Genomic DNA, 11,195 nt, shown 5'->3' with positions numbered 1-11,195 from the left:
CAATCGATAAGTCTGTCTACAGACATCGCTGAAATAGTCCATCACTAACGGCTTCTACTTTTTTTATCGAGTTATAAATGCATTTACTACCAGGAAGAAAGTGAATATGTATTAAATGGTAATTTACCGTGTGAAACTTGCAAAATGGATGTGTGCTTTTAGAATAAATGTGTAACTAAAATAGTTCTTGTTGTGTTGTGCATAAACCCAAATTAAATAAATGTATTTATTCCGAGTCGGGGGTGAATCGCCACCCAAAAAGATAGAAAATACGCATTGTTATGCTGCCCGTTAATGTTGTTGTTGCTGTTGTTGTTGCTGCTATTACTGGCGGGCAGGTTAAATGTTCTTGGTGGGGAGCTATACGGCTATTGTCGTTCACACAAAACCTTGCAAATATATTGATTTTTAACAATACTCGAGCCAATACCACGCACACACTGTCAACCAATACACACACTCATATATTTGCATATACATTTATATATGTGTACATACATGTTTATATATGTATATATATGTAAATGTATATGCATATGTATGTGTAAATGACGCTTTTTGATGTCATCTAATTCGCAATCGCTTCGCTGCGCTGCCCCATAAGATAAGTAGACATTGACAGATGGTCGCGCTGCATTTTGAGTGGGGGGGGGGGGGGATACCAATGAAATCCATAAGCAAAACAACCGGCGGCTGCAGCGTCCTATTTGGGGTCCAGCCATACAGTGCATTTTAGATATAGTTAACAGCAGTTGCAACATATGAACATAGCTCAGGTTGGAAAATCCTAAAATCAATGCTTAATACGAAATCAGTGCAAAAAATTCAATAAAAAAATTATGAATCATTCTGATGAATAAATGCAAAACGGTGAATAATGAAATCATAATGATTATAAGTCGTTTCACGCAATGTTGTACTTTTTTAAAGACTTGTTTTTTTTTTTACTTTCACGTTAACTGTAGTCTGGCTCTTTATAGCGAACGCACACTGTAGATGTGGTTTGACTCATATTACACGCGCAGTCCCACGGCATTGGTTTCTGATGCGGCAGCATCCTAGGGGCTAACTGCCCGAACCATACTGTTTTTAAGGCCAAGTTTACGTGCGCAAAGCCTCATATGCGCAAACATTCAGACAGTGGGAGTGAAAAGTACGTTTATGCGTACGTACGTGTGCCCGTTTTCGATGTTGACAAATTGGAAAGTGCAATCAGTGTGTGCCTTGATTTTGTGCCAACGGCAAATAGCAACAATAAGAAAAATAATAACTACGGCAATTGCATCAGCTGGGTAGCTGCATTTGCCATGATTCAGAGTTAACTCACAGTGTTAGATCATCACAAGGCTGTGAGGTGTGCACAAATAATTGTTTCGCTTATGCTAATCAAAGTTGTCTTTATGTCTGTTATCTTCTTTCAGGCAACTGACTCCAAGCATAGCATGTCAGCGGCAGTTGAATTTACCACTGGCTGCTGAAAGGTAGACTTAAGACTTGCGCAACAAAGCGTCGTCAGGAGTAGTTGACTATCAGGCAACGCTTGAGATGAATTCGTGCAGCGACAGTAGCAACGAGTCCATGGAGCGGAATGTCAATCATGTTGCATCGGGCGCTCACTCGGAGCTGCACATGAACTTTGGCGCAGCGTGCAAGCCAGTTTCACAGGAGCGTTACGTCTGGGAGATGCGCACACGTAGCCCAAATGTGACGCCAGCTAGTACTGTGTTAAACTCACCGGATCTGAACGCTGAGCTGCAGTATGCGCCAATGCATCATCACCAGGCATTTGAGCGGGTGTCGCCGCCGCATCAACTGCCTGGATACATGTCCTCGCAGCACCAACAACAGCAGCAGCAGCAGCAGCAACAGCAGTCGGGGTACTATTACCAGCGTCCGCATCCACACCAGATACGCTTGGGCCGCAGCCCAGGCAGCAGTCAGTTTGAGCCAGAGGTACGAAGTTAAAAACTTTGCACAGTTGCTTAGTTGCATTTATATGGCTCTTTTACCTGTAGGGGATAGCGAGTCCCGGCTCGCCAACAGATGTGGGGAAAGCCGATGGGCAGTGTTTGCGCGATGGCGAGATTGTTGTGTTTGACGACATCGACACAAACTGGATGAATAAATCGGCAGCACTAACAGCCGCAGAAAAGGACAGCAATGAGGACGTTCTAAAGGTCACCAAGATGATTGGCCAACTGCCCATAGCCGAATATGAGGGCTCCCCGCGTCGTTTTGGCAACCAGCAAGTGGCTGCCAAGGGTGTTGGCTTTCCAAGGCGAGCACCTGGCTTTCCACAACGGGTCTCACCTATCAAACAACGATTGGATAATAACGGTAAATCATCCGTTGGCAATCTTATCGATCTGATAGATCACGAGGGTACGTCCGCAACGGCAACCTCGAAGACACCCACTTTTGATTATCTGTACGAGTTCTCTGAGACTCGTAAAGTGCTTGAGGAGTTCTTCAAAGGCAACCCCGATGACGACGAGAAACGATTTACGGACTACACAACGGAAAGTGGAGACGACGTGGCCAGTTCGGTAAGTCTCTAAACGTCACAAGAAACTGAAATTTTAACCGAATAGCTCCCATTTACAGGACACACAGCCGCGCGTGTGCGATGTGGATAAACATGTCGAGCAAGCCTACATTGGCCAACGACTAGCTAGAATACCCAAAGACGAACTCTACATGGTCCATCGTTCGCCCAGGATGCAGGTCAGTTGCTCAATGGGTCCATGTCTCTTTAGTTTCTGCTGTCCTACTTTTATTGGCCAAGTCTTTTGGGCTATGTCTTATTCTCAACTGAAAACTTTCGAGCTAATGCAGACTTGTTTTTATTTACAGCCAAGCGAACACAATGCCTACCAGGAGCACAACGACATCGAGCTGTACATCGATTCGAACAGTCGCAGTAGCGGCGACCTGGCCGACACAGAATTGGAGGCGAATCTGCGACGACATTCGCGTAATTTTACGCTGTCGCCAGAGACGACGGATTACGATTCGAATTGTGGCGATTTGGACAGCCTATCGAATGATATCAACTGCACCACAACCGATTATGGCAAGCTCTACACCAGCATGCCGGTGCTAGAGGATGGACTTAGCAGTGGTCATGCCTCGGATACTGAGAACAATGTATCCGTCGTCTGCGACAAGCCGCAGCAACCTCAAACACAGCTTCAGCCGCAAGAGCAGCTTAGCCAAATTAATCCTGAGCACGAGCACAATGGCAACAGCGACAGCGAGCGACTACAGAACGAACACAACGGCGTCGGACCGACAGAGGCAGTAGCGGCAGATAACGCGCAGCCAATCGAGTTTGTAACAGCGCTGCCAGCGCAAACGCCGTTGCCTGTATCGCCAACGGCCACGCCACCGCCGGAGCAATATGAAGAGCCGCAGCCACAACTGCAGCTTATCGATGGCAATAATGCTGATAGCGACAATCCCGCAGACACACACTACGGTCCAGTTTACGCAGCAGCCATGGCAGCAACTGCAAATGCGACTGTGACAGCTGGCAACAAGCCAGCAGTAATCGCACCGCCAGTCGAGATACAAGAGGCCATGAAAGAGATACGTTCAGCGTTGCAGCGCGCCAAATCACAGCCGGACAAACTGAAGTTCTGCGATGAAGTGCTGCCCGCGGATCCGGATTCGCCGGTGTGGGTGCCACGCAAGAACGCAACAACAACGGCAACGGCTACGCGCCACGACGAGGAGGAAGCCGACACTGACCTTGAAACGGATCGGCTACTAGGCGAGAAGGATTTCTTTGCAGAACAGGTCAGCGAATACTGAATTCTAATGTCCATTAGCAGAAGTGATCAATTGCTTTCATTTTTGTAGACCCTGGCACTAGCTGGAGCCGCTGACAACAATGCCAACGGCTTGATCAATAACAACAGCAGCAGCCTAAATATCAGCGACAACAATAGCAATCCCAAGCCGCAAACGTACTCGTCGGCCACCATACGGCAGGGCATCGGCACCTCGTTAACACACAACTCTCCGGACATTTGCCAGATTGTGGGCAATGCGGATGTCTCGATCAGCTCGCCGGAGAAACTGCAATATACAAAGAGTCCAACGGGATCAATCAAGTCGATAAAAGATGCGGCCAACAGCGACAAGAAAACCCATTCGCGAAATAAGGAAGGTATGCAAGTATGAACGTGTGCGTGGCTGTGTGGGTGACTGTATTTGTGCGTTGTTTAAAAAACGCCCCATAAAAAAAACGAACAATGATTTTACTCTCTGTTGTCTTCTGATTCAATTTTTTGACTTTCACATTTTTTCTTTGCCAACTGCTGCATATTGAAATTTTCATTTGTGTTTGATGGTGTGATGTCTGCCATGTAAGTGGATGTGCTCTCTCTCTCTCTCTCTCTCTATCTCTCTCTAGCACTGTATCTTTCTTTATCTGTCTCATTATCTTAGCATAACTAAGTAAATGTAGTTTGCTTAGCTCTAGAAAAACAATGCTTATAATAAGGGAACTGTAACAACTGAATAGTTAGATGACGAACTTATGATTAAAATGACTAAAAATAGGAATTATAAGTTAGCTTTAAACACTATTGTTATCTAATGATGCCCTTGTCAAAGAAGGCATAGAAAAAATTGCTCTTTTAGAAAAAAATAGACTACAAGATAAAATATGGATAGTTTGAAACGGAAAGGTCGAATATGGATGGCTTTTCCGTATGACGAGGCTCTAAGTGGATACCAGATGAAAAGCTTCTTTAAAATTGATGACAATTTATATTGCACTTCAGATAACATAATACTGATTAGCGTTAATCGAAACTTAATGAAATCTTGTGTTAACAGTTCCCTTGAGCTTATAATATATATGTAAATACATATATATATATATATATAACTGTAAGGTACTGTATTGAAGTTAGTTCAGCAAATATAACTATTCCCTTGTTTCGTTTTTTAGATAATAGACTTTTAAGCAAAACACATCTTAAATGCTCTTTTCGAATTGATCAGGTTTCTTGGAACCCAAAGTGCTTATTGAAGGCGTACTTTTTCGTGCCCGTTATTTGGGATCCACGCAGCTAGTGTGCGAGGGTCAGCCGACCAAGTCGACGCGTATGATGCAAGCCGAGGAGGCCGTATCCCGCATAAAGGTGTGTACCATTAGTTCACTGTCCATTTGTCCAGTTGCGTTCCATTTAGAATATGCTTGGTCAATTGTTGCTCTGTCTATAATGCATCTCGCTTTTCTCGCCCACACCCCTAACTTAACCCATGCTGCGTTATCCTCGATATCTTTAGGCTTTGGTAAGCAACAAACACTAAATCAAAACTTAATACCACAAAATTGTGTTTGAAATCGAATTTCAACTAATGTACGACTCGGTCTTATTTGTTGCCAGGCGCCAGAAGGCGAGAGTCAGCCAAGCACCGAAGTGGATCTGTTCATATCAACCGAGAAGATAATGGTGCTTAATACGGACCTCAAGGAAATCATGATGGATCACGCTTTGCGTACCATCTCCTATATAGCCGATATTGGCGATTTGGTAGTGCTTATGGCGCGACGACGCTTCATACCCAATGGGGGTGGTGTTGTCGTTGATTCCCTTTCGACTTCGAGCCCTGGCGAGACCATCGAGGGCGAGACGTTGAAGGAGAACGGCGGCAACAACAAAGAGACCGGCTCATCCAATAAACACAATCGCACGCCCAAAATGATATGCCACGTATTCGAGAGTGATGAGGCACAGTTTATAGCCCAGTCCATTGGACAGGCGTTTCAAGTAGCCTACATGGAGTTCTTGAAGGCCAACGGCATTGAAAATGAGAATTTGGCTAAGGAAATGGATTACCAAGAGGTGCTTAACAGTCAAGAGATATTCGGCGATGAGCTGGAGATATTCGCCAAAAAAGAGCTGCAGAAGGAAGTGGTTGTGCCCAAGGCGAAGGGCGAAATTCTGGGCGTTGTAATTGTGGAAAGTGGCTGGGGCTCAATGCTGCCAACGGTGGTTATCGCCAATCTTATGTCCGGTGGTGCAGCCGCTCGCTGCGGCCAGTTAAACATTGGAGATCAGCTAATTGCCATTAACGGCATGAGTCTTGTCGGTCTACCGCTATCCACCTGCCAGACCTATATACGCAATGCCAAAAATCAAACTGCCGTCAAGTTTACCGTAGTGCCCTGTCCGCCTGTCGTTGAGGTGAAAATTCTGCGTCCCAAGGCGCTCTTTCAGCTTGGCTTCAGCGTGCAAAACGGCGTGGTAAGTGGGATGCGTCAACCTTTGTGTCGTAAAACAGTCACCAAGATTTTCGTACTCCACAGATTTGCAGCCTCTTGCGTGGCGGCATCGCTGAGCGCGGCGGTGTACGAGTTGGCCATCGCATCATAGAGATTAACAATCAAAGTGTGGTTGCTGTGCCCCATGATACCATTGTGAAGTTGTTGTCCTCATCTGTGGGCGAGGTACACTCACACATATAAATATTTATACATATATTTGTACATATGTGACTAAATTTACAAACTTCTTATTAATTTTTCTTGATAGATTTTGATGAAAACTATGCCTACGTCCATGTTTCGTCTGCTAACCGGCCAGGAGACGCCAATTTATATCTAATTCAAGCGTTATATAATTATGCTTATGCACCTCTCAGCACAGACACTCACACGCACACACACACAGACACGCATACGAGCAGAGATACACAAAGATAGCTCAAATGTCTGTTGTTTATACAGTCCAACATGCCTAAATTGAATTATCTGAATGTACTTTTTATTTAGCCAAGCACCACAAATGACACTCAAACTCAACTAAAGTTGCAATTACTAAAACAAGGAACTAGCCATACTCATCCAATAATACTAAGCACTCGCTGAATGTAGCGCGCTTAAGATTTGCTTTATTTGAACTTTTTTTTTCTTCAATGTTTATTTGTTCTATGTATATGAAAAAGACTGAATTTTGTGTTTGCGTACATGTGTGTGTGTGGGATTGTTTGCGAGCGAGTGTGTGTGTTGTTTGGAGCATACATACAGTGAAAATTGTTTATATATAAACTACTGGAGTTTTGAGTGTTTGAATACAAGTTTTAAACATTTATAACAAGAGTTGAATGCAGGAAGAAAACAGAATATTAACAGCGATATTAAACGAAAGAGAGAGGGAGAGAAACAGATAGAGAGAGAGGGAGAGAGAGAGAGAATGTATGTGGAAGGAAGCTGAAGGCAATACTCTAAAAGGATTTAATTTGGTTGCCAATGCAATAATTTATGATATAATTATTTCGTATTTATTAGTTTTATTAACTACATTTATAATTTGCAGTTATGCCAAATATCAAATATTCGTTTTACGAGTAGAATGAGCTGAGATTTCGTTGAATTGTTTTTCTTCATTTATATTAATATTATTTCTAGTATATGTATAGTATATATGTGCGTATGATTAAAAAGTTATTGTACTGTACGTATCGAATATCAAATACTTATTATAGTTTAAGTGATGCCTGGTTAACAACTAACAACAAACAATAAACAAAACGAAATGCATTTAATTAAACGTCGTCAAAACTAATGTGTATAATTACAATAAAAGTGCTTTGCAAGATGTGCACTAATTAACAATAGATGCCATTTGAGATGAAACTGAAATAGGTGAGCAACTGCAACAAAAGCAAATAACAATAAAAGCAAATAACAACAGTAATATGAAGAACAATAAGGTGTGCATTGGATTATTTGTGTTAAGCTACGAAATAGTAAACAAAACTTATATTAAAGAGAGCTTATTTTTGCTATAATTGACAAACAGCACCAGAAGGCAAAGTTAAACGCAACTTTATAAGTACATATATATATACATATATATATATATATATATATTAAACAATTGAAAAACAAAACAAACGACATACGATCGAGTATGTGTGTAATTATTAATTAATACAAATCGGATGGCAAGATGAGAATATTTCAAATATTGCTAAATGTGCAGGTAATCACAAGTTCACATGTATACAGAAATATACATACATATTCATTAACATATGCAATATGTATATATATACATACGTATATGTATATATATATATTTGTAACTAATGGTTCGCAATGGCATTATTTTTGCAAAACACACAGCCGGCGCCGAGCAAGCAAGTTAAATAATAAATTTATAGTTACAATTACCAAATAGCTCATGTATACAGAACGTTAATGAAACTCTATTGCTAAACGCCTAAACTAATTAACTATCACAATGTATACTATCTAATACTATTTATTTATTGACATCAGATCGAATAAAAACACGAAAGTAAATCGAGTCCATCAGCAAAACATGTCGATTTCGATCTGAAGGCCATTCAGGTGAAGCGCAGCTTATTTTGCCATTAAAACAAAGTAAATAAATAAATAAAAATACAAAAAAAAAAAAACAAAAAATAAAAAACAAACAAACAAAACAAATATATAAACAAAACGCTAAAAATAACAAATTTCAACTTAACTTGGCAAAAAGTGACATTAAAATAAATACATACAAAATACATTACATATTTATTAATTAAAATGCAAATAAATTATTGCTTTTTATTCCTATGGGAGGGTGGCGCCACTTTTAACTAATGAGTTTTTACACCCACTTCAAACGGACATTCATGCAACATTTATTAGGGGGCGTGACAGACCTCATAAAGGGTATGAGTTCTTGACCAGGCCAACAAACTGAGTGCATCTATCCATGCTCGTATGAACACAGAGATCTGGCAAACTAGAAAAGTATAGTAACAGTAATTTGGAAGTCAATATAATGTCATTTAATTCTACTCGTCCATAAAGTGAGACGAGCATATTCGTTTTGTGCAATGTCCAACCGCCCGCTTGTCCTCATATTTCGTCGCTGTTGAAGCGAGAGAGAGAATCTGAATAGATAATATTGAAGGTTTTCCAGATACGCCCATTAGGGGGCGTGGTAGCTCTAGAAATACTATAATAATAACAAGTAAGAAAGCTCTAGTCGGGGTGCCCGACTAGGAGATACCCTGATCCCAGTCCTTTGAGTTTTGTAATATTTTCCGTAGTTTGTATCGAGTATTAAAAAAAATAAGAAAACAAATAAAAATCGACATTGCGAGACCAGGATTCGAACCCGGATTATTTGCGCAACGTGCACAAACTCTACCAACACCGCCACTTCATAACTAAAAAAAAAAAATAAATAAATAATATAAAACAATAAAAAACATTTCATCTCCTCTGGTCTCGAACCCGGACCAAGCTGCATCCGAGAGGTGCCTCTACCAACGCAGCCACTGCCCTTCTTACGCGAGCTGTTGCAAATTTGAACATAAGTAGCAGCTAATAATTCAGCACAATTCAATCGCAATTTCAATTCTTGGAATAGAAAAGTATACACGCATTTGAATGTATGTGTGCACACGCATAGGAAAAATGCGTGCGCGTGGCGCTGCTGACATGTGCTTTTGCAAATTGGCCAAACGTTTTGTTTAATAACTTCTGTTTTACTTAATGGATTTTAATGAAATTTTCAGCATATGATCTACATATCCTATTGGCTTGGTTGAGATGCAAACGCCTTCACATAATGGCCCTAGTTCCAACTAAACTTAAATTCTAAGAATTTGGGGGAATTTGGAGCCGGTATCCAAAATCCAACAAAAATCAAAATTGCATAAAATATACATAACACTAAATACAAAATTTGGAGGCTCTAGCTCTTAAGACGTTCGAGATATAATTTATTTACTGCATTTCAATAATGTTTTTATTCGATAACAATTAAATGCGAATAGTTATCGAATATTTGAAACAAACTTGACCTGCGCGTGCTATACACGGACCTACAAAAAAAATTTCAAGTCTCTAGCTCTTATAGATGCTGAGATCCACGCGTTCACACATACGGACAGACGGACAGACGGACAGACGGACAGACGGACAGACGGACAGACAGACAGACGGACAGGGCTCAATCGACTCGGCTTGTCGTCCTGATCAAGAATATATATACTTTATGGGGTCTGCCACGCCTCCTTCTGCCTGTTACATACATTTGCACAAAACCATTATACCCTGATTTCCCATTTTTAATGGGATCAGGGTATAAAAATAATAATAATAATAATTAGAGCTAAATATTTGACATTTTGGAATGACAACTTGAGTAAGTGAATTTATAGTGTGTATATCAAGGTCCTCTGGAGGGCGTGACAAGTCGAGTAAATTGTTTCTTTCACAGTTATAGAGCTCGACTTAGCACCTTTTGGACATGCAGTCGTTGACACCCGACTGCAACATTTTCGCTTATTTTATTGGATTTCTTTGCAGTTGAAGAGGCCAAAGTCCGCTTTGGTTTCGATTCTGGCCGCTGTTGCAATCCAATAAAAAAGTTGAGCTTTTAGGCAAATGCAAATCGACTTTCGTCTATCTCAGAGGCAGCTGCACGCTTTTAGCTGCAGTCTGGCATTAAAAATGCAATTCGTACTGCATCTGTAGCTCGACCCAACTTGATTACTGGCAGGGAATTCGCTAACTTCGAAATGTCCATTCGACACACTTTAAAATGAAAAGCAGATGAGGCGAGTCGAACCGACTGTGTCATACTCGTTCACAGTCGCATAACAACTACTTAAGAAACGTGTGTCTCTAGCTGCTTTCTGATAACATCTCAATCAAATCTGTTAAAGATCATTGTAAATGGGCTTTATCATCATTGTGATTGGAGCAACCTCTAGTTGGATGGTCTCGCTACAAAGGAGTTCTACTTGCCTGTTCCCTTCCATTTTGCTGAAATGCCAAAAGTGTAAAACTTGTTTGCCAATAGCTACACACGTGTTGGACAACATAGACCTAACGCTGCCTTACGCCTTCTGCCACCCCCATCTCAATAAAGTGCTAAGTATGCGAAGGTAAACGCGAGCGTGACTGTGGCAAATAACTGTTAAAGGCGCTAGGCCCCAAACGTGGCAAATGTTTTTTTGTTGCCTTTCCTCTTGCAACTTTTTGACTCACAACGAACGCCCAGTGGAACACATTGCAGAGCTCCAACTGTCGGTGATACCAAGGCTTGAACTGATGGTCCATGAGAGGAAAGTATAAGATATTTTATTTTATTTTTACTTAATCTTCTTTACTTTTATAAACTGTTCAGATATTAATTTTATTTTAA

The 11,195-nt window shown here is 41.1% G+C and overlaps 1 protein-coding gene across 4 annotated transcripts; it reads left to right on the top strand.

Annotated features, from left to right (window-relative positions):
* Positions 1-29: 29 nt before the first annotated feature.
* Positions 30-6,958, top strand: LOC111596583. 4 transcript variants are annotated; one of them, XM_023310858.2, is made up of 11 exons: positions 30-118; positions 1,422-1,953; positions 2,016-2,546; positions 2,605-2,724; positions 2,854-3,798; positions 3,862-4,171; positions 5,032-5,153; positions 5,302-5,307; positions 5,403-6,263; positions 6,326-6,466; positions 6,552-6,958. In XM_023310858.2, the coding sequence occupies exons 2-11, from the start codon at positions 1,546-1,548 to the stop codon at positions 6,621-6,623; spliced, it is 3,516 nt and encodes a 1,171-aa protein (XP_023166626.1). In that variant the 5' UTR covers positions 30-118; positions 1,422-1,545; the 3' UTR covers positions 6,624-6,958. The 4 variants fall into 4 exon arrangements, with proteins under 4 accessions (XP_023166626.1, XP_023166624.1, XP_023166627.1 ...); XM_023310856.2 differs by having other exon boundaries at positions 5,014-5,153; positions 6,552-6,957; XM_023310859.2 differs by lacking the exon at positions 5,302-5,307 and having other exon boundaries at positions 6,552-6,957.
* Positions 6,959-11,195: the final 4,237 nt, after the last annotated feature.

Source organism: Drosophila hydei, unplaced genomic scaffold (assembly GCF_003285905.1).
Source record: "Drosophila hydei strain 15085-1641.00,03,60 unplaced genomic scaffold, DhydRS2 tig00000343-arrow-arrow-pilon, whole genome shotgun sequence".
Classification (NCBI taxonomy): Eukaryota; Metazoa; Arthropoda; class Insecta; order Diptera; family Drosophilidae; genus Drosophila; species Drosophila hydei.
This window is presented reverse-complemented; position numbering and strand designations above follow the sequence as displayed.

Bases quoted from the DNA above. Each gene is read 5' to 3' on its own strand.
- LOC111596583 (XM_023310856.2), top strand. From the start codon at position 1,546: ATGAATTCGTGCAGCGACAGTAGCAACGAGTCCATGGAGCGGAATGTC. The intron at 2,547-2,604 runs GTAAGTCTCTAA...TCCCATTTACAG, and splicing joins GAGACGACGTGGCCAGTTCG to GACACACAGCCGCGCGTGTG. The intron at 6,467-6,551 runs GTACACTCACAC...TTTTCTTGATAG, and splicing joins TGTCCTCATCTGTGGGCGAG to ATTTTGATGAAAACTATGCC.